The 23,686-nt window shown below is 44.2% G+C and overlaps 1 protein-coding gene, 1 long non-coding RNA gene and 1 pseudogene across 2 annotated transcripts in view; 2 read left to right on the forward strand and 1 right to left on the reverse strand.

Moving 5' to 3' along the window:
• Window positions 1-779: 779 nt before the first annotated feature.
• LOC132238811 (coiled-coil-helix-coiled-coil-helix domain-containing protein 5-like) lies at window positions 780-2,265 on the reverse strand (annotated as a pseudogene).
• Window positions 2,266-4,328: 2,063 nt separating this feature from the next.
• LOC132238241 (uncharacterized) lies at window positions 4,329-5,205 on the forward strand. Its single transcript, XR_009453756.1, has 2 exons — window positions 4,329-4,582; window positions 4,955-5,205. It is a non-coding gene; the product is annotated as an uncharacterized LOC132238241 (long non-coding RNA).
• A 1,324-nt stretch (window positions 5,206-6,529) lies between these two features.
• TTLL4 (tubulin tyrosine ligase like 4) overlaps window positions 6,530-23,686 on the forward strand; it is a 28,940-nt gene continuing 11,783 nt past the window's right edge. Inside the window, 5 exon segments of the mRNA XM_059703177.1 lie at window positions 6,530-6,598; window positions 18,073-18,290; window positions 18,292-19,649; window positions 20,536-20,645; window positions 21,005-21,068. Coding sequence (XP_059559160.1) covers window positions 18,168-18,290; window positions 18,292-19,649; window positions 20,536-20,645; window positions 21,005-21,068 — 1,655 coding nt within the window. The 5' untranslated portion in view covers window positions 6,530-6,598; window positions 18,073-18,167.

A 23,686-nucleotide genomic window follows, 5' to 3' on the forward strand; every position in this document is an offset into this window, starting at 1 on the left:
CCATATTTTTTTTTAAAATATATTTTATTGATTTTTTACAGAGAGGAAAGGAGAGAGATAGAGAGTTAGAAACATCGATGAGAGAGAAACATCGATCAGCTGCCTCCTGCACATCTCCTACTGGGGATGTGCCCGCAACCCAGGTACATGCCCTTGACCGGAATCAAACCTGGGACCTTTCAGTCCGCAGGCCGACGCTCTATCCACTGAGCCAAACCAGTTTCAGCAAGGAGCCATATTTTGAATCTGTTTTGAACATGGAGCAAGTATGATTTCTGGACTGATTGGATGTGGGGGTGTGAACAAAGGAAAGCAGGCAAAGATGTCTACAAGGTTTTTGGTCTGAGCAATTGGAAAGATAGAATTGCCATTAACTGAAATGGGGGAGGCTATTAGTGGAGTGGTGGTAGGTGGGAAAACTCAAGTTCAATTTTGAGCATGTTAAGTCTATTAGTTCGAAATTTGCAAACACACACACAAAAGTAGAGAGATTAATCCAGTGAACACCCTCACTGCTTCAACAGCTATCATATTGTATCTGTTCTTTTTTCACTCAGGTATTTAAAAACAAATGCTGGGCAACATAATGTTACCTATGAGTACTTTGGCATATATCTCTAACAAATCAGAACTTCTGTTTTTGTTTTTAACAAAACCACCGTATTTCAACAAGACTTGCCTGGATTTAGACAAATACAATATTGTGGTTTAAATTTTTTTTTTTTTTAAATGTACACAGTCTTTATTGTGAGTCCTGATATCCAGAAACTAGGCCTACATCCAGGACCCTCAGTACAGCAGCTGGTCATTCAAGCTTCAGGGCTGGGGTCATTAAGTGGCCAGTCACTCCTGTCCAGTTTTCATATGGCCCAGAGTCATCAGGAGGCAGGAAGTGGCTGTGCCAGCACAGTTGTGGGTGGGTTTGGGCTGCACCTGCTCAGCGCACTGCAGGAAGTGGTGCACCTGCTCCACACAGTTGCCTGTAGCTGCCTCATTCTGCGGCAGACACTCCTTGAAGGCCTCAAAGGGCTCCGCACAGGCTTGGCAGATCTGATGGATAACTGGGTGGTTGGAGGTGCATCGAGCAATGCTCATCTTGAGGTGGTGACAGTCCCGCTGCCAGGGCTTGGTGGCCACACATTATCCATACTGGTCCACCTCCCGGCTATAGTGGCAGGCAGTGTACCTCTAGCGCCCCCTGCACGTTGAGGCAGGTGGCAGGGGAATCAGTCTGGGGGAAGCGCCCACCTTTGCTGTTGTCCCAGCATTGTATTTTTAAAAAATATATTTTTATTGGTTTTTTTAGAAAGAGAGTAAAGGAGAGAGGAACATCAATATGAAAGAAACATTGACCAGTTGCCTCCTGTACACACCCAACCAGAGATCGAACCCGCATCCTGGGTATGTGCCCTGATGGGGAATTGAACTAGCAACCTTTTGGTGCACAGGACAACGCTCGACCAACTGAGCCACACCAGCCAGGGCCAGTATTGTATTTTAAAGTCTCAATTTCCCCCCTAAAAGATAACCCAGGAGGAATTACCTTATGAAAGAATTATTTTTTTAAATCCTCACCCAATATTTTCCCATTGATTTTTAGAGAGAGTGGAAGAGAGAGGGAGAGTCAGAGAGAAACATTAATGTGAGAGAAACACATCAACTGGTTGCCTCCTGCCTGAGCCCCAACCTGGGCCTAGAAAAATGAGGACAGGAACCAAGCAACCAAGGTACGTGCCCTTGACCAGAATCGAACCCGGGACACTTTGGTCCTCAGGCCGATGCTCTATCCACTGAGCCAAACTGGGTAGGTGTTTTTTCCCCCAAAGTATTAATTAAATACTAGCTTGAAATATGCTTATTTGGTACATAACATAAACAATATAATGTAGAGAAATTAAATATACATATCCAAACTTTCTAGGCTATCGCATAAAACACTATTTAGTCACTTTATGAGGAGGCATAATAAGAAAACATGTTCCTATCCTTGTGAGCATAAAATCTAAAGGATTAGAATTACGAAAACAATTTTGCATTTAGCAATCATTTCACAAAGTGCTGAGAGGATTTGGAGTGAGTGGTCTGAGTAGTGCTTGGAATTCAGAGAATGTCTGGGAGGTTTGAGGATTTGTGCCTGTGTTTGGTTTTTCGTGTTTATGAGTGTATATATATGTGTTTTACCTTTCTTGGGGGGACAGGGAACTTAAAGTTTTCAAACATACACAAGTACAGAGAATAGCAAACACCCCCATACCTTGATCCCATAGATTCAGCTGTTATCAGCGTTTTGCCACACTGGTTCTATCAATTCCTTTTTCAAGTTTGTCATTGCTATAGTTTTAAAAAACTATTTGAAATAATTTTAAATTTAAAGAAAAGTTTTAAGAATAGTACAAATAACTCCCATACTCCCTTCACCCAGATTCATTAACATTTTACCACAATTTTATATTTTTCTGAACCACTTAGAAGTTGTAAATATTATGCCCTTTTACCTTTAAATACTTAAGTGTGAATTTCTTAAGATCAAGTATATTCACTTATATAACCACAGTATAATGAACAAAATCAGGAAATTTAAAATTGTTATACTACCATTCACTAATCTATAGCTCATGTTTGAATATTGCCAATCATTCCAATAATGTTCTTTATATGTTTTTTTCCTGGTCCAGAAAAGATCATGATTTGTGTTTGGTTGTGGTGTGTCTTTAGCCTCTAATCTAGAACCATTCCTCATCCTTTCTTGGTCTTTTATTTGATTCCAGTTTAAATTTTTGTCAGAAAACACTACATAGTGATGATGTGTCCTTAGTACATGTAATCAGGAAGCTGATGATGTTGCTTTTTTCCATTGTTCACTTGGCTATGGTAGGCTAAGCAAATTTCTGTTGCTATAGCTTTTTAAAAATATATATATTTTATATTTTAGAAAATAGGTTACAGAAAAATTGAGCAGATAGGCGTAGGACAGAGTTCACATATTAAACTCATCCTATACACAATTTCCCCTATATTAACATCTTACATTATCATGATACATTTGTTACAGTGAACCAAAATGTATATATCATTAACTAAAACCCATATGTATTTAGATTTCTTTAGTTTTTATCTAATATTCCTTTTCTGTCCCAGTTACAGTTGTCTCCTTGGGTTCCTCTGTCTATATCAGTTTTTCAGAAGTTTCTTTTTTTTGTTGTTGTTAAACCACACCCAAGGATATTTTTACATTGATTTTTAGAGAGTGGAAGGGAATAGGGAGGGAGGGTGAGAGAGAGCGAGAGAAAGAAGCAGAAACATTGATGTAAGAGAAACATCACTTGGCTGCCTCCTATACACGCCTGGACTGGGGAACCTAAAACCGAGGTATGTGCCCTGACTGGAAATCAAACCCACAGCCTTTTGGTATACAGGGTGATGGTCTAACCAACGAAGCCACTGGGCCAGGGCTCTTGTGTTTGTTTCTCTTTATTTCCTATAACCTGGAAATTGGAGCCAAAAGCTCGATTAGATTCAAATTCATTGTTTAATTCCTTCACAGAAATACACTACCTAAATATTACTCTGTAGTTCAAATTGCATCACATCAGATGACATAATTTATAGCTGTCCCACCTTTCAGCATCTAAGATTGATTAAAATATACAGGTGATGGCAGACATCCTTCCAGTGTAAAGTTCCATTAATTTTCTAATGATTTTAGCATCCATCAATGACTGTTGCTTAAATCAATTATTTATTAAGCATTCTTGCTCTGGTCCAGATTGTTTTCATTAGGTTAGTTTAATCTTTTATCGTCCTCCCCTGTTTTTCCCGGAGCAGACTGTTTAGAAAAGATTTCACAGTCCAGCTCTGTTTAGATCTCCAAATCCGGGAGGTCTAGGGACCTTTGAGACGGAGGGGGCATGATCTGTCTTGTTGAGGAGGTGAATTAAGGTAGTGTTTCCTACAGTTCACACTTGAAGCCCATAAAGCAGGTGGCTGTAGTTGTAACTGTGGGTGGGTTGCCGTTAAGGGAAGTTCGGTTGGAGGAAAACAGTGGATCTGGCAGTCTCTCCTTTCCTGGGGTCAAAGTCAAATACGTTTACTTGAAAGACCTACTAAGAATATTCTTTAATAAGGCCTTCGCTCTTTTATTTTAGAAGGGCGAATTAAAGCACAGCCAATGAAAGGGTCCGTACAGGTTAGGTAAAATCAGGGCAGGGAGAATCCTGGGGGGAGGCTTTCAGGGATTTAATCTCGGAACTACACCTCCCAGAATTCCGCTCTCCGGGTCCCACCGCCCAGAAGCGACTGCGCGTGCGCGAGGCCGGTGAAGCCCTGCCCTCGCCTGCCCCACTACCCCCGAGATTCGCGCGCTTGCCTCCCTGCGGCCGGGATCGCCCCACCCAGGCCCTCGATCTGTCCACTGGGGGCGCGCGCAGTGCGTGGCAGGCGGTAGCGGCGCTGGCGGCTGAGAACGCGGGTCGTGCGGCGGAGCGTGGTTGCTAGGGGCGCCTGAGTCCGCCTGCCTGTCCCGCAGGCCAAAGGAGGAAGTCGCGCGGAGCCGGCGCGGAGTCGGGCGAAGCGGATCCACTAGGTGAGTGTGGCTGCGAAGCCGGAGGAACGACCCTCCGCCGGCCCTCCTCTGCCCCCGTCCCTTCACGCAGGTCCCCGGCCCCCCGGCCGCTTCTGCTCCTGCCCGCCACCTCTCCATCCCCTGGGAGGCCGGGGGCCTCGGCCTTCACCGGCCAGGACTTCGCGCCTTGCCGGAACCCGCCTCCCCCTTCGCCGCGCCCGGGAGTTTAGCGGGCCGCGCCTATGGGTACCGAACCCCGCAGCGCCCCTCAGCCTAGGCCCCTGGCCGCCTCTTCCCGCCGCTCCGCGGTTTGAATTCTCCCTTGGATGTGAGCCCACGCTCCGCATGGCTGAATTTAACACGGATCCCACCTTTTTACTTCCCCACCTTCAGTGCCTATAGAAAAAGACGCTCCTAAACTGTAGAGATTCAAACGATTCTGAGGTCCTGTGGAATCTAACTCTTCATTTATCCAACCCTTCATTTAATCATTCAACAATTTAAAAGAAAAATCAGTAACTATTTAATGAGCCAGGGCACCATGGAAAGCGCTGGGAGGATACGGTGGTCTACGAGACAGGTGTGTTCACGGAGTTTGTAGTCTGGGGAGGTTTTAATCACTTAAACAAGCATTTGCCATACTGTGTGGGGTGTGCTCCGGTAGAGCATTAGACTCATTTGGAACAGCATTATTCCCATTTCCTGGTCTTCACAGTCCTATTCTGGATTCAAGAAATGTTTTCATCCTTCCTTTATGGAGTCATCCCTCAGATAATCAGCGGTCGCCAACCTTTCGGACCTCATGGACCACCGGTTGGCGACCGCTGCCGGAGGTCCATCTTTCTTACAGCACCTGTTGATTTAGCTAATGGACAAGCTGCCCCTCCTTCTAATACTTTCTTCTTCATCGACACCCACCTGGTCACTAAAATCAGAAAATTAGGATCATTCCAGACCGCTCCTTGTCTCATTCTCCCTATGTCTACTCGGCCACCGGGTTTTGTCACTCTGGAGACCAGACTAGAGATGAGGGACTTACGGTGGTTGCAGTGGGAATGGAGAAGGTTTAGAGAGAAGTTAAAGACGTTTTCTCATTGGCTCCCTGCTTCCCTGCTAAAATTCTTCATATTCAACCCATGCACTGACACTATGGTATTCCCAAACACAAATCTGATGCTATTTTCCTGTTAATTATCTGTGATTTTCCTGCAACACACTCTTCAAACGGTTTTATTCATATATTCCCAGAAGAATTTTAAAAACCATGTATTTCTTGCACATCTTAAAGTGGAATTCAAAAATTTTTCATCACAAGTTTAAACAAGTTTCTTCTTTGTTAAGGGGAAGTAGAGCCCGGCTGGTGTGGCTCAGTGGTTGAGTGTTGACCTATGAAGCAGGAGAAGGTTATGGTTTGATTCCTGGTCAGGACCCATGCCCTGGTTTCTGGCTCGGTCTCCAGTAGGGGGCACGCAGGAGGCAGCTGATCAATGATTCTCTCTCATCATTGATGTTTCTATTTCTCCCTCTTCCTTCCTCTCTGAAATAAAATTAAAATTTTAATATAACTTTTAAAATTATATTAAAAAACAAAAAAATTTACATTATTTTTTTAAAAAGGAAGTAGAAAATATAGATGTTTTATAAAAAGAACTAAATTTAGGGTTAACTGTAATTGGCAAAAACATGTCATGACTTGAGTTTTAACCAGTTTATTTAACTTAGTTTTGAGAAGAAAGATAAAGGAGTTACACTCTGGACATGCTGAGTTGAGGTCCCTGCAGCACATCCACATAGAAAGGCCCAGGAGACCAGTCTGTAGGTTTGGAGCTCATGACAGAGGTCTGGGTGATGGTAGAAAGTTAAGAATGGAAGAGGTGGTTGTAGTCATGGGAAGGAACTGGTTGCTGTGGGAATGTTTGTGATAATAATTGCAACTGCCATTTATTAAGTGCACTTACTGTGTTCCAGGCAAAGTGAGAAGACGGAGCTCAGAGGAACACCAAGGAAGCAGAGAATTTATAGCCAATTAAAAAATGAGTATGTAAATGAAGTCACTTGCTGAAAACTATCTAGATGCAGCCTTAACTTCAGGATCTATCTGATACTCGTGATCTTGAGTTTAGCTTTCCCACTAGATTCCTTTATGACCTTGGAATGTTCTGATTGAAGGTTCCCTGGATTTTAGCATAGGATCAGATGCTTTAATCTGTCAGTGAAGTACAGAGAAAAAAAATTCTCTTTTGGCAGAACTGGGAAGCCAGACTTGGCATTTTGAAACAAATACTGAGAGTACTAATTTCTTTTAGGCCCTGAAATACAAAGGACCTTAGGTGCCCTCCTGGATATATCGTGGGCAGATAGTGGTATTCTTGACCAGAGGTGCCCAGATTTTTGGTCTCAGGACTCCTTAATGCACTTTAAGCTCTTTGAGGTCTTAAATATGTATATTTTAGTGTGGGATATATATCTTGACATTTACCATATTAGAAGTAGAAATATTAACTCTTTAGAAATAAGTCCATTACAGGTTAATATAAATAGCATTTTTTAAATTAAAAAAGCTGTTGTTTCAAAAGATTAGTGAGAAGTATGGCATTGTTTTTACATGTATCTTTTTAGAAGACAGTTGGATTTTCATATCTTTCTGCATTCATTTGGTTGGGATGTGTTGTTTGGTTGAATTATGAAGAAAATTCATCCTCACACAGATGTTTAGTTGGAAAAAGGAGTATTTCTATAGCCTTTTCAGAAAATTGTGGGTATTCTTCTTTGGTACTTCACAAAAGTTAACGAAAGGGTGGTTTGTGAAGGTTAGTTGCAATGTAGAATCTGAAATGATACGAGTGAACTTTTCATACTTTGTCACAGCAAAATCCATTGGTCTATTTCACTTTGACCAGATCTTTACCCAGGCACGATTCTGTAACATTGTATCATAGGTATTTGGAAAATACTGAGTTATGCAGATCTTCCAAATGTTGTCACATTTTTTTTTAAATGTATTTTATTGATTTTTTACAGAGAGGAGGGGAGAGAGATAGAGAGTTAGAAACATCGATGAGAGAGAAACATCGATCAGCTGCCTCCTGCACATCTCCCACTGGGGATGTGCCCGCAACCCAGGCACATGCCCTTGACCGGAATCGAACCTGGGACCCTTCAGTCCGCAGGCCGACGCTCTATCCACTGAGCCAAACCGGTTTCGGCATGTTGTCACATTTTACTATACAGCATTAAAAAGTCATACCATTTGGTCACCACACTCATTAGGAAAATGGTTACATATTGGGAAGCTGTCAAGCTCATGGTGGCAGGTGCAAGTTTGCCAAAATTCTAATTTTCTCTTGGAAGCTTAAATTTTATTATTGGCAACAAATACTGTCAGTTGTTTTCCTTGACATGACAGACTATGTTTTGTTCTCTCCCCCAGAAAATGTCTGCCAAATACCAAAGTCTGACTAACCCATCACGTGTGTGTCATTCATTCTTTCAAATAAACAGGGTTCCACGGGAGGTTTTTGCAGTCAGATGTTTGCTGAGACAACCATCATCTCCTGTCTGCACATAAGTGTTTTATATGTGCTTCTCATTTTGTCACACAGAATATTAAAAAGGCATACGTGAGGTTGAGACTTAATTTTTACTGTGTCATCAAGGACAGTCTTAGGTAAAGCTGGCAGTTACTCACAGTATGGTGATGAAGTATGTGGTGGTAAAGGACCTAACTTGGTGCCATTGTCTCAATTCCTGCTCAGACACCAGTGTTTTGACCCACCATTGCTTTTGCATCATCAGTGGAAAGACCAGCACAGTAAAAAAAAGACAAACCACACCTAAGTTTTGTTATGAATATAGTTTCCACTTAGCAGAACTCCTGAGAGGATCTAGGGGTTCCCTCAGATTCTATGGACCATACTTTGAGGACCCACTGCTCTAGAGCTTACCTCAGGGAGGAGGAAAAGAGGGGTACTTTCTGAAGCTGATAAAGGTCAAGGCTTCAGGGGAGCATGTCTACTAATTATGTTATTCATTCAACTGTTACTGTTTTTGTTTTCTTTTGTTTTTTACTTTTCAGTAATTTGTAGATTTACCTCCTTTAGCTCTAGCTGCTGTGAGCTGTATTTTCCCCTCAGGTGTTTTTTTGTTTGTTTTGTTTTGAGAGAGAGAAAAAGATAGAAACATAGATTTGTTCACCCGTTCATGAACTCACTGGTTGATTCTTGTATGTGCCCTGACGGGTGATTGAGCCCACAGCCTTGGCATATCGGGACAACACTCTAACCAACTGAGCTGCCTGGCCAGGGCCTTGCCCTCAGTTTTGCCAACTCCTTTTGCAGTGCTCAACTGTGTTCTGCAGAGCTACCTATCTCAACTTATGGTACTGACTTTCCCTTCTCATTAGGGCTGGGATGGTCACCTTCCTTTAAAAAGTTCGTTGCTAAAAATAATAATAATAATAATAATAATAATTATTATTATTATTATTATTATTATTTTATTGTTTCTCCAACTTTCTTTAGGGAGACATAGGTTGGGATTTATCTCATAAGATAAAATGAGTCTGGTTCCTGTACTCCTCCCCATTCTATCTGGTTCTGCATAAGTCAATTCTATCTTGTAGCACAACTACTGAGCAATTAAAGTAATCTCATCAGAGATCTTTTGAATTGTAGACTCAGAACCATTTCTAATGTCCTGAGTTCCCCTATTGACCGAGGAAACACTTAGATGGAGGAGAAAAAGGAAACTGCAGATCCCAAGAGTCACACACCCTCTTGTAATAGAGGAGAGTGATTCAATCAGTGGCTAATGAATAATTGCTTTCTGTAGAAATAGATACTTTGTCCAAGTTGGTCTGGACCTGGTCCCTGGAGACTTGGGGTGATTTGAGACAGCAACCATAGATTTTCAAGCCTAGGCTGCTCATCATTCTCTCTTACTTAAGGAGAAACTTTGAGGCAGAATTACCCCACAAAGAGTGGAAGGCAGAAAGAGATAGGCAGTTTCTGAATGCTGTATAAAGATGACAAAGCAGGATCTTGAGATTCCTGAGACTGGATGTTTTAGAGGGGGAGAGGCTGAAGCCAAGGAAATCTGTCAGGATTCTACTGTGACAGTCCTGCACTTGGTGAAGGGCTGAGAGGTTAGGGATTGAGTTGAGCCAGCCATGCAAATACAAAGAAAGAGATGTTTGAGGCCATTTTATTCACTTTACAATGCTCTGTAGTTCTTTACCCTCCTTTCTTGTCCCTTTATTCAAACTTTTAACAGCTTTGTGGAAGTTTAATTGACATGGAGCATATCCATCACTCTCAAGTGAATTGTTTTTTTAACTTTGTTTTAGGGAGTCTTAGTACCTCCATGAAGTTGTGAGAGGAGAGTTGGGCAGCATTGCTAAGGAGGAAGCCAATCTAGGGCAGTGATCTTTCCCTTCTAGCAGATTAGTTCTGCACTTGTCTGTTAGAGATACACAGGGCTTCCCTTAAAAACCTTCATGGAGTTTACGAGGCATATCTATATATATGAAAAGAGAACAGTGGTGAAAGATAGTCTTTGCAAAGTGTCAAATTAGAGGAATCAATACACAGATATTCATGGAGAGAGAGGGGCTTGAGCTGGGCCTGTAAAAAACGGTAAGATTCAAAAGGAAGAGGCTTATAAAGGCTTGCAGACAACTTTGAAAGGTTTATTCTAGGAGATGAGTGTTAAGACCAGCAGAGGATGGAGTTAAAAGGGCAGACCCTAGAGATACAGATTTCAGTTCAGTCTGTATGCTGTTGTAATAGTCCAGGTCGTGGGTGGTGGTGGAAATGAAAGGGGAAGCATATTATGAAGAAAGAATCTCATAAGTTTTGTGTCTGGTTTGGCAAAGGAAGAAGTCAGAAGTGACTTAAGTTGTCCTTTAAGGAGACTGAGATAAAGAAGGTTCCACTGAAAGAAATTAGATAAGTCAAGGGTACAGAGCTAATTTGACAAGCTGGATTGAAATGGTTGGACATGGACATGGAGAAGGTAGAGCAGATAGCTGGTGATGAGAACATGAAGCTTAAGAGAGGTCAGGTATGAAAAGTGACTATTTTCCTGAAGATAATAGTTAAAATTGTGGGAGCAGATTGGTTTGATGTGAAAGAGGATAAAAGAGAGACACTGGAAAATTTTGGAGGAGGCCTCAGCAGGAGGAATAGGTATTATTGAAGGTGTTGGGGGTGGCTGTGGCAGAGTTTTAAGCAGTGAATAAAGTAGCAACAAGGAGATATGGTAAGAGAGGAGCCACATACCTGTTTAATCTGAAGAGTTCCATCTTGTGGCTTTGTCATACCTATTGTAGACACATTTGTTTATTCAGCAAATATTTAAGGAACCCTGTTTACATTTTCAGGGCTGGGCATATGCTGTGTGAACAAGGTCCCAGTTCTCATAGAGCGTTCATTGTGAAAGAGAAGAAGACAAATAGCAAAGGAATGTTTAAATAAAGTTTTCATTTTAAAATATAATTAATAAGGTTTTAGATAATGGAAAAATGAAACGAGGACAAGGTCATGTGATAGGGAATAATTAGGGGTGTAGCAGTGTTGTAGAGGAAACAACAAAGACCCTAGGAACTTGCCTGGTGAGGGGCAAAGTGGCTGATGAGGTCAGAGGGAGAGTCAGGGGTCAGATTACATAGGCCTTGGAGCCATCCAATGGCTTTAAGCTACTTTTTATCAAGAGCACCATGGCCACTGTCTGGAGAATCCTATCCTATATAATAAAAGCCTAGTATGCAAATTGTCCCCTCTACTGGGAGTTTGACCACTTGCTATGATGTGTGCTGACCACCAGGGGACAGCGCAGAACATGGCGCTGGCAGTGGGTGGCAGTGGAGGCACTGCCAGCCCTGATGGGCCCTGACGAGAGTGGGACTGCGGCGGGATGGTGGAGCTGGTGAGCAGGCAGCGCCAGTCCAAGGCGGGTGTGAATGGGACCCGATCGCCTCCCTGATCGCCCTGCAGATGGCAACCGGTGGCGGGGGGGGGGGGGGTGCTGCCCAACTCCCAGGCACTGAGGGAGCCAGGCAGGGGCCCGATGACTCAGGCAGAGGGGGCGCGCAGGGGCCTGGGTGCTGCCCAGGGCCCAGAGGTCAGCTGAGACCTGCTCTTCTACTCCAGACGCTTGTGCTTTGATCGCTGGCCAGGCCTAGGGACCGCACCCGTGCACAAATTTCATGCACTGGGCCTCTTGTAGATTGTAAGAAGTGGTAAGAATAGAAGTAGGGAAACCAGCAGATGAGAGATTATAGTAATTTGGACTAAAGTAATAGCTGGAAATGAAGAAGAATAGATGGATTCAAGGACATATATTTGAAGCTGGAAGGACTTGATTGAATGAGTGGAAGTGAAGATCTCCTGAGATTAGGGTGAAGTCATTACCACAGGGCATGTTGGGAGTTTCTGTGTTGCATAAACACCTGTCTTAGGGACTTAAGTCGTTCTGCCTGGATATATTTTTTTTGTATTGAAGTCTTCTTTGTGCAATTACAGCTTATTTCCTTGTCTCTGACTCCAAAAGATTAATTGACTCTAAAAGGTTACATGTGGAATACGATTGATCATTCCTGTTTTTTTAAGTCCTCCACCCACTTCCCTTAACATGACTTTTTACTAAAATCTGACATTCCCATCTAATTTCAAGAAGATTAAAAGATAATGTGTTCCTTCCTTGAATAACAGCAGTCATAGAGAACTCTGAGCTTCCCACACTGTCCCCTTGTTTTCTTGACTCTAGCCCTAAAGTCCTTATTTTAGCATCTAGGTTCCTGTTTTTCAGGTTGGTGCTGACAGCAGCTGCTCTCTCAGTTGAGGGCAAGACAGGACTTGTGTTTTATTGGGTAGTGAGGTTTTCACATAGAATCAGGTTTAAACAGCATTTCTTTTCTAAAAATCGGAGACTCCCCCCACACTGTGTGTTGATGGGCCCCAGAGAAAGTGCTATTAAACTTCATCTGCCAGGTGTAGTGTGTGCCTTCTTCCTTAAACTCCCCTTAAGCCATAGTTTACAAATTCACTGGCAGATTAGAGGAGTGTGCTGGGTGGCTACTTCATCCTAAGGTGGCTGCCTCTAGTGGCTACACTGAAAAGACTTGTGTTTTGGTGAAGCTTTTCACCAGGCATATGACCTCAGTTCAGGTGGATCGCCCAGGCAGGCCTGCTTCAGGTAATAGGATGAGGAGTGAGTTTTATTATATTGGCTTGAGTCATTCAGTGATAAAATCCATTCTTGCCAGTCTAATTTCAAAGAAAATTTGAAGTAGATTTTTCTTTTTTAACTTCTTTTATTTTGAAATTATTTCAGACTTGCAAAAAGTTGTAAATAGTACAAAAAAAAATATCTTTACTTTTACCCAGAGTTATCAAATGTTAATATTTTCCACACTCACTTTATTATTCACTCTTATGTGAACTGTGAACTTTTTTTTTAATGTTTGAGAGTAATTTCCAGACATGATGCCCCTTTACATCAGAATTTCCTAGACAGTTCCTAAATATTTCCTAAAACAATGATATTCTCTTACATTGCCACAGTATGTATGATGACCAAAATCAGGAAATTAACGTCGGTGTAATACCATCTACTTATATAAAAACCCTGGGTGTAACATCTCAGCCAGAAGTGCGACCAACTGGAAGGAAGTCAGTCCTGCAGGGGTCATCTTGGAAATGGCTGCACCCTCTCCCAGCTGTTTGCCAGAGGGCAAGGTTTCAGGCAGGAACCCGCCCTCAGGGCAAGGTTTCAGGCAGGAACCCACCCTCTGAGTGGAGCATGGTAGTACTGAGTCTTGGGTTGCCTTGCCAAGGGCTGCGCCCTCCCCGAGCTGTTTCCCGCGAGGCCTGAGGGAAGAACTCACCCTCGGAGCGCCAGGAGCGCCCAGCAGCAGTCAGTCCTGGGTTGCTGAGGCGGAGGCCACAGCGTGGTATAACTCTGGGTCTGGCCCAATGGGGCGTGGCCAGCCTTCAAACCAGACCCTGACAGTAGGGAGGAGGCAGCCCCATTCCTTACAGAATCTGCTGTTGGATAGCTTGCTGTCAGTGGCCTGCCAGCCAGGAACCCCATTCACCTGCACCCCGGACCTTGACAGGAGGGAGGAGGGAGTCCCATTCCTCACGGAATCCACAGGTGGCCAGCTTGCTGTCGAGGGCCTGCCAGCTAGGAATCCTATTCACCTGCATATCTGTATAAAGTTTTAATACATTATATTAGAGGTCGTGGTGGGACTGTTTTACCCACAGCGTCTATAGGAATTGCTGCAAATTTACTTCTCGGTGGAAGCAACTTTCATTCCCAATATAAATTACCGATTCCATTAAATGAAACTTCAATTTCTAGATTCCATATAAACAGTGAAGTTGCTAAAACTATTAAAAAGGCCCAACTTCTCATTATTGATGAATGCACCATGGCATCCAGTCATGCTATAAACGCCATAGACAGATTACTAAGAGAAATTATGAGTCTGAATGTTGTATTTTCGACAATATCTCAGTATTGTACCGCATGCTATGTGATCGGCCATAGTACAAATGAGTTTAAAGTACTGCAATGCTTGGGGATGTTTCAGAAAGTTGTCTCTTACAACAAATATGAGATCAGAGGATTCTGCTTATAGTGGACTAGGGGCCCGGTGCACGAAATTCGTGCACTGGGTGTGTGTGGGGAGGGGAGTGTCCCTCAGCCCAGCCTGCCCCCTCTCACATACTGGGAGCCCTGAGGCGTAGACCCCCATCACCCTCCAATCGCAGGATCGGCCCCTTGCCCAGGCCTGATGCCTCGGCCAGAGGCGTAGACCCCCATCACCCTCCGATCGCCTGATCGGCCCCTTGCCCAGGCCTGACGCCTCCGCCAGAGGTGTCAGGCTTGGACAGGGGACCCCCATCTCCCCCCGATCACTGGCTCTGGCCCCCGCCCAGGCCTGAGGCCTCTGGCCCAGGAATCATGCCTGGGCAGGGGACCCCCATCTCCCTCTGATCGCTTGCTCCACCCCCCACCCAAGCCTGATGCCTCTGACCCAGGCTTCAGGCCTGGGCAAGGGGACCATCATATCCCCCCAATCCCTGGCTCCGCCCCCCCACCCAGGCCTGACGCCTCGGCCAGAGGAGTTGACCCTCATCACCCTCCGATCACCAATCACCGGATCGGCCCCTTGACCAGGCCTGAGGCCTCCGGCAGAGGTGTCAGGCCTGGGCAGGGGACCCCCAGCTCCCCGCGGTTGCAGGCTCCGCCCCGGCCCAGGCCTGACGCCTCTGGCCTAGGTGTCCAGCCCGGGCAGCGGGGACCCGCAGCTGCAGCGGCCCCGCGATTGTGGGCTTCGCTTTAGGCCCAGGCAAGGGGCCCCTAGCTCCCGGGACTGCCAGCTTCGACCGTGCCCAGCTCCCATCGCTGGCTCCACCCCTACTTCCTGCTATCACTGGCCAGGGTGGAAAAGGCGCCTGATTCTCCGATCATGGCTGGGGGGCAGGGCAAAGGCGGCCCCAGCTCTTAGCTCCCCCCTGGGTTTCCGATCACTGTCAGTGGCAGGGGGCTTCTTCCTGCTTTCCCTTTCGCCTCCCTGCATTGTGCCTACATATGCAAATTAACCGCCATCTTGTTGGCAGTTAACTGCCAATCATAGTTGGCAGTTAATTTGCATATAGCCCTGATTAGCCAATGAAAAGGGTATCGTCGTACGCCAATTACCATTTTTCTCTTTTATTAGATAGGATGGTTAGTAAAACTTGGAGATGGCAAACTTGATATCAGTTTTCATTTAGGAATGGATATTATTGAAATCCCCTGTGAAATGATTTGTAATGGGTCTATTATTGAAGTTACCTTTGGATATACTATATCTATAGATAATATTAAAATATATCTAAATGTGCAATTCTTTGTCCAAAAAATGAGCATGTTCAAAAATTAAGTGAAGAAATTTTAGATATACTTGATGGAGATTTTCACACATATTTGAGTGATGATTCCATTAATTCCACAGATGATGCTGAAAAGGAAAATTTTCCCATAGAATTTCTTAATAGTATTACTCCTTAATGAATGCCATGTCATAAATTAAAATTGAAAGTGGGTGCAATCATCATGCTATTGAGAAATCTCAATAGTAAATGGGGTCTTTGTAATGGTACCAGATTTATTATCAAGAGATTACAACCTAACATTATCGAAGCTGAAGTATTAACAGGATCTGCAGAGGGAGAGGTTGTTCTGATTACAAGAATTAATTTGTCCCCATCTGACACTGGCCCCCCATTTAAATTGATTTGACAATGGTTTCCATGATGCCAGCATTTGTGATGACTATTAATAAATCACAAAGACAAACTCTAGACAGAGTAGGCATATTCCTACCTGAACCCATTTTTGCACATGGTCAGTTATATCTTGCTTTCTCTCGAGTTTGAAGAGCATGTGACGTTACAGTTAAAGTTCTAAATACTTCATCACAAGGGAAATTAGTCAAGCACTCTGAAAGTGTTTTTACTCTTAATGTGGTGTACAGGGAGATATTAGAATAAATTTCATCACTTTATCAGTCATTGGTTTGCATCACTGTTGTTTTTCATATTATGTTTTTATCGTTTTTATATCATGCCTCTGTTGTTATATCCTTTTGTTACTGTTTATTTTTTATTTTTTATTTTTTTTAAATAGTAAATATCTCTCTCTTTTTTTTTTTTTATTGATCTTTTACAGAGAGGAAGGGAGAGAGATAGAGAGTTAGAAACATCGATGAGCTAGAAACATCGATCAGCTGCCTCCTGCACATCTCCCACTGGGGATGTGCCCGCAACCCAGGTACATGCCCTTGACCGGAATCGAACCTGGGACCCTTCAGTCTGCAGGCTGACGCTCCATCCACTGAGCCAAACCGGTTTTGGCAACTGTTTATTAATAAACATATATTATTTTCATATAAATTTTACTAATTTCCTTTCATCTCTCACACTTCTATTATAGAGAAAGGGCAAATAATATTAAAATATCTCCACTAATTAATTCCCTTTTTTAAAAAAAATATATATTTTATTGATTTTTTTTAAAAATATATATTTTATTGATTTTTTACAGAGAGGAAGGGAGAGAGATAGAGAGTCAGAAACATCCATGAGAGAGAAACATCGATCAGCCGCCTCCTGCACATCTCCTCCTGGGGATGTGCCTGCAACCCAGGCACATGCCCCTGACCGGAATCGAACCTAGGACCTTTCAGTCCGCAGGCCGACGCTCTATCCACTGAGCCAAACCAGTTTCGGCATTTTATTGATTTTTTACAGAGAGGAAAAGTGAGAGAGAGAGAGAGAGAGAGAGAGAGAGAGAGAGAGAGAGAGTTAGAAACATCGATGAGAGAGAAACATCGATCAGCTGCCTCCTGCACACTCCCTACTGGGGATGTGCCTGCAGCCAAGGTACATGCCCTTGACTGGAATCAAACCTGGGACCCTTGAGTCCGCAGGCTGATGCTCTATCCACTGAGCCAAACCAGTTAGGGCAATTAATTCCCTTTTAATGTGCGCAAATTTCGTGCACCGGGCTACTAGTCCTATATAAGAAAACCCTAATATGCAAATTGGCCAAATGGCAGAACGGCCAGCAGAACAACTGGTCACTATGATGCACACTGACCACCAGGGGACAGATGTTCAATGCAGGAGCTGCCCCTTGGTGGTTAGTACGCTCCCACAGGGGGAGTGCTGCTCAGCCAGAAGCTGGGCTCATGGCTGGGGAGCGCAGTGGCGGTGGTGGGAGCCTCTCCTGCCTCTGTGGCAACACTAAGGAACAGTGAGCCAAGCAATAAGGAGCAGCAAGCGGGCGGGTGGTAAGGAGCTAGGGGTACTGGACTGCGAGAGGGCACAGGCCGGGCTGAGGGACCCCTCCCCCCCTGCAAGAAATTTGTGCACTGGGCCTCTAGTCTATATATATAAAAGGCTAAGCGACCTTCTGACTGTCTGGTAGGTATGATGCACACAGACCACCAGGGGGAAGCCGCTCAATGCAGGAGCTGCCGAGCTGTGGTCACTTGGCAGCGGCGGTTCTCGGGTGACGCACCCCAGAACCAGAGAGGAGGGAGCCCAAATCTGGGGTGCATCACCCGAAAACCACCCTCTTGCAATCTGGGACCCCTCGGGGGAAACCACTCAGGTAAAGTTGTGAATATTGAGACAAAGATGTTTTTTTGGAGAGAGAGGATAGCACTCTCTGAGTAAGCATGTGAGCAGATTCTCAATGGCAGAGACTTAGAGTCCCAGCCCTTGGGACTTCATCAGTTCCAAACCTGTAGCCAGGTTTGATCACATGAGGGCAGCAGGAAGATCACTGAAAACACGTTAGGAATCTAGTGTTCTTCTCTCATGGCCCCAAATGACAAGCAAGACTGACCACCCAAGAAATACTGAAGAGGGACTCTTGTTTACCCAAGGACCACTGTAGCATTGTACTTGTCTTCCTGGGACTGTAACATTCCCAACTGTTTCTCTCCCCTTCAGGCTGACAGACTTCAAGGATGCAGCTATTACTGGAGATGTGTGGCACCTTACCTGAACCAGGCCATGAGGCCATGTTGGCATGATGTGGGCCCCTCATGGCCTCAGCAGGAACTGAATACTACAGTATTGGCCAGGGAAATAGCTTCACGCAGAGGGGTCCCTCTGGCAAAGTATCTGCCCCACCATCTGAGAAACCCTCTGAGGGCAAAGTCTGGTCTGCAGTTTCATCAGCAGGCGAAGTCAGTCTGGAAGCTGGAGAAGCACGTAGGCACCCTTTCAGCAGGATTGGACCTACACCTCTTGGGTTTCCCAAACGAGCCAGCGTATTTCTTTTGTCCCAGCGCTTCATGTAGCTCTGGGACCACAGCTGCCCTTGCAGGCCACAGCAACACCTGTTACCTGCCTTCTGTCCCGGACTTGTTCAGCAGTACCCTGCTGTACCGCCGCTTCAACCATAGGCACAAAACATATCAGCAGCTGGAGTCTTTCTGCTTACGTTCAAGCCCGTCAGAAAAAAGACCTTTTTCTGTCCCTCAAAAGAGCCTCCTTGTCAGACTCACTGCCAATCAGGCCACTTCTTCCACGGTCTCCCCCATGGCCCAGCCTGTGGCATCCTCATCCATAGATCCATACCTCACACTGGGAGCAGCTGGGGAAAACCCTTCAGGGAAGAGGCTGGCTTCTGCCATCTCAGGGAAGATCCCATCTCCACTCTCCTCCCCTTCACCCTTCTATAAGCCCATGCTAAATAACTCCACGCGGCCAAGTAGCACTAAAGTGCCTTTATCACTGGCCACAGAGGGCCTGAAGCCATTATCCTCACCCAAGATCCAACTTGTGTCCTGGCATCATTCAGGGGGCACTGGAGACTGTGCATTCCAGCCTATTGAACACAAGGTACCCAAGAGCAATGGCATTGTCGTACATGGTGCCCTTGCCCATAGCACCCTGTCTACTCCTAGCTCCTTAGACACTTCTACCACCAGTGTTGCCTCTCCCCAGTACAACCACAGTAATTTAGTTATGAGGATAAAGCCACATCCCTGTGGCCTGAATGGCGACCCTGTTTCCCAGGCTCTGACCAAGGAGGCTCGGTTCACTGAGGCTGTGAGGCAGTTGACTGCAAGAGGCTTTGAGAAGCCGAGGCAAGGCTCCCAGTTTGAACAGTCTTGTTTTGTGAACCCGAGTTTGCAATGGGATCTCCTCAACAGGAACAGGCGGTGGAAACCTCCTGTGGTAGGCCAGCAGTTCCCCCAGGAGGGTGCCCCAGCAGACAATAGGATCCGCCCTGGAGCCTCAGACACCTTGGAGTTGGACAATACAGTCTTTTGTACCAAACGCATCAGCATTCACCTCATTGCCTCACACACCAGTGGGCTCAGCCATAGCCCTGTCTGTGGGTCTGCGGTCGACTCCCCACCACCCGGAGAAGACAAGACGCCAGTGCTGCCTTCTCCCACTCAGCCCTGTGACCTAGCAGATGTGGCCACCCACCTCTCTTCCATCCATTTGGACCAGCTTGGGAAGGAGGAGCCTATAGAAGCCAGGGAGCTGGACTCACCTGCTAAGGATATTGGGTAAGTTGGAGGAAGTTTTTGGTTCATTTAGAGCAGTAGAATATATATATGCAAATTCGCTGACACTGGCCCTGTGTCTCTGAAGGTTGGTTTTATTTTTTAGCTGCCCTAGAGTTATGGTTTTCACTTTAGGGCAAAGGTCCGCAAGCTTCAGCTTGCAAGCCAAATCCTGCACACTGTCTGCTTTTGTAAAGTTTTATTGAAATGCAGCCTCGATCATTCATTTACTACTGTATATGGCTGCTTTCCTGTTGCTATGGTAGGGTTGAGTAGTTGTGACAGACTGACTGGCTCACAAAACTGAAAATATTTACTGTCTGGTCCTTTAGAGGAAGAGTTTGCTGACTCCTGCTTTAGGTTATAACCAGGGAGAAATAAAAATTCCAAACACATGAGTTGGGGCCTGTGACTTTTCTACTTAATTCCAAACCAGATCAGGTTCTCAATCATTCTTGGAATGACAGCCATTTCAGAGTTAGGGCATACATGTACTTGGTTTCTTCTCTTAGCTCCTTGTTACTAATTTGATTCACCAAGATTTTCCTTGTTCTAAGTTTCCAGAGAGCGGTCTAGGGACTTTGAAGTCAATGACCAGACATTCATTGGCGGTGGTTTGAATGCAGAATTTTGGACTTACATGCTTGGAAGGACTTCAAAGAAGATGGAAGACAGTGCCTCTCTGCAGAATAGGGGGTGTAGGGTTGAGGAACTATGGCTAGACCTAAGCTCTGAGAGCAAGGGAAATAAACTGTGAGATTCGGGCAAGAGATAGCAGATTGGTGACCAGGGTAGAGACAAACCCTGGAAGATGATGAAGGAATGAGCATCTTAACTGTGACCTCTGTTATGGAATTGGCTGGGCTGGGGCTTTGGTTCTTTCTTATAGTTCAGCTACTGACCTCCAGCCAGACCAGGTTGAGGCTGACGATCTAGAAGAAGAGCTGGTAGATGGTTTGGAAGACTGCTGCAGCAATGATGGGAATGAAGAGGAGGAGGGTGAGTAGGGGACCCTCTCACCTCCAACTAGGAATTGGTTATTACCACTAGGGAAGGAGGCTAACAATTGTGTACCAGGTCTTTGACCCACTTTGTCACCTGCATTACTCATTCGCCTTGGGGGTCCAAGGGTGGTGGGTAGTGGCTTTTGAGGGACTTTGTTCTCTAGTCCTCCTGTCCCACCAGTCTTGCCTCTCCCTGCTGCTGTTGAGCTCAAGGTAGGCAGTACAAGGCAGCAGAGTGGTGCTCGTGACTCTGCAAGAAGGCTGAGCCAGGCTGTCCAAGGAAGAGCTGTCTAGGCTTGGTGAGTTTGTGTAGCAGCCTTTCCCATTCAGAACTTCTCTGCTTCCCCCTGCCAGGAGGCTCAGAGTGCTCCTCATTCCGTGCTGTCTCTTCCAGCGAGTCGATAGCAGTGATCTCTCGGTGAGTGTTGGTTGTATAGATCATTGATAGATGATCATTTTCTGTCTCTTTAGGAGAGACTAAGTCCAGTACTATTGAGAGGCAGTTAACAAAAAATTTCTGTCTTTTTATTATTAAACTTTTAAAAACTTTTCTAGATTCTCATGCAGTTGTAATATATAATATATAGAGATCTCCAAATTTACTCAGTTTCCCCCTATAGTAACATTTTGCAAAGATATGGTATATTGTTGTATAACCAAGATACTAACATTAGTCAAGATACATTCCCATCACTGCAAGGACCCCTGTTACTGTTCTGAGAGCCACACCTACTTCCCTCCTACTCCCAATCCCTCTTTAACCCTTGGCAACCACTGATTTGTTCTATAATACTGACATTTCAAGAATGTTATACAAATGGAATGATGTAGCTATTTGGGATTGGCTTTTTTTACTCAGCATATTCTCTGCACATTCACCCTGGATGTTACACATATCAATAGTTCATTCCTTTTTATTACTGAGTAGTATCCATGGTATGCATGTGCCATAGTATGTTTAACCACTTACCTGTTGAAGGCTATGTGGGTTGTTTCCAGTTTGGGGCTATTACGAATAAACCATCACATATATGTTTTTGCATGAATGTAGGTCTTTATCTCTCTGAGATAAATACCCAGTAGTGCAATTCTGGGTCATCTGGTAATTGCATGTATGTGTGTGTGTGTGTGTGTATGCATATATATATATTTTTTAATGAGTCTCAAACATCTTTTTTTTTTACTTTTGTTTTATTGCTTAAAGTATTACAAAGAGTATTACATATGTCTCCTTCCCCCCACCCCCGCCCCTCTTGACATTCCCCCGGCCTCCCTTACCCCCCAGTGTCTTATGTCCATTGGTTATGCTTATATGCATGCATACAAGTCTTTTGGTTGATCTCTTACCCCCCACTCCCGCCCCCCAACCCTCGCCAGCCTTCCTGCCATAGTTTGACAGTCTGTTCGATGCTGCTCTGCCTCTGTATCTATTTTTGTTCATCAGTTTATAATGGTCTTTATTACCCATAAATGAGTGAGATCATGTGGTATTTTTCTTTCATTGACTGGCTTATTTCACTTAGTATAATGCTCTCCAGTTTCATCCATGCTGTTGCAAATGGTAAGAATTCCTTCTTTTTTACAGCAGCATAGTATTCCATCGTGTAGATGTATCATAGTTTTCTAATCCATTCATTTGCTAATGGGCACTTAGGCTGTTTCCAGATCTTCGCTATGGTAAATTGTGCTGCTATGAACATAGGGATGCATATATCCTTTCTGATTGGTGTTTCTGTTTTCTTGGGATATAGTCCTAGAAGTGGGATCACTGGGTCAAATGGGAGTTCCATTTTTAACTTTTTGAGGAAACTCCATACTGTCTTCCATAGTGGCCGCACCAGTCTGCATTCCCACCAGCAGTGCACTAGTGTTCCCTTTTCTCCACATCCTCTCCAGCACTTGTCGTTTGTTGATTTGTTGATGATAGCCATTCGGACAGGTCTGAGATGATACCTCATTGTTGTTTTGATTTTGCATCTCTCAGATGATTAGTGACTTTGAGCATGTTTTCATATGTCTCTTGGCTTTCTGAATGTCCTCTTTTGAAAAGTGTCTATTTAGGTCCTTTGCCCATTTTTTGATTGGATTGTTTATCTTCCTTTTGTTAAGTTGTATGAGTTCCCTATAAATGTTGGAGATTAAACCCTTATCGGTGATAACATTGGCAAATATGTTCTCCCATGCCGTGAGCTTTCTTGTTGTTTTGCTGATGGTTTCTTTTGCTGTGCAGAAGTTTTTTATTTTGATATAGTCTCATTTGTTTATTTTCTCTTTAGTTTCCAATGCCCTAGGAGCTGTATCGGTGAAGAAATTGCTTCGGCATATGTCTGAGATTTTGTTGCCTTTGGATTCTTCTAGTATTTTTATGGTTTCCCGTCTTACATTTAAGTCCTTTATCCATTTTGAGTTTATTTTTGTGTATGGTGTAAGTTGGTGGTCTAGTTTCATTTTTTTGCATGTATCTGTCCAATTTTCCCAACATCATTTATTGACGAGACTATCTTGACTCCATTGTATGTTCTTGCCTCCTTTGTCAAATATTAATTGAGCATATTGGTTTGGGCCGATTTCTGGGCTCTCATTAAAATTTCCTAAGGTTTAAAAGATTAATGTTTTACATATTGTGCCTATTTCTGTTATGCTGCACAATAACAGGTAGAATGGCTGTTTATAAACTAAAAATTAATCTTAAATAGTAATATTTGTGGATTCTATGAGCTCAGTATAGAGAATAATCTATTCTGTCTATTTTCAGTGCTATTTATTTATTTATTTTTTAATATATTTTATTGATTTCTCACAGAGAGGAAGGGAGAGAGATAGAGAGTTAGAAACATCGATGAGAGAAACATCGATCAGCTGCCTCCTGCACATCTCCTCCTGGGGATGTGCCCGCAACCCAGGTACATGCCCTTGACCGGAATCGAACCTGGGACCTTTCAGTCCGCAGGCCGACGCTCTATCCACTGAGCCAAACCAGTTTCGGCTTCAGTGCTATTTAAAGAAATGAACTGAGTCTGTCACTTTGTACCTAAT

This window comes from Myotis daubentonii, chromosome 7 (assembly GCF_963259705.1).
Source record: "Myotis daubentonii chromosome 7, mMyoDau2.1, whole genome shotgun sequence".
NCBI classification, from domain to species: Eukaryota; Metazoa; Chordata; class Mammalia; order Chiroptera; family Vespertilionidae; genus Myotis; species Myotis daubentonii.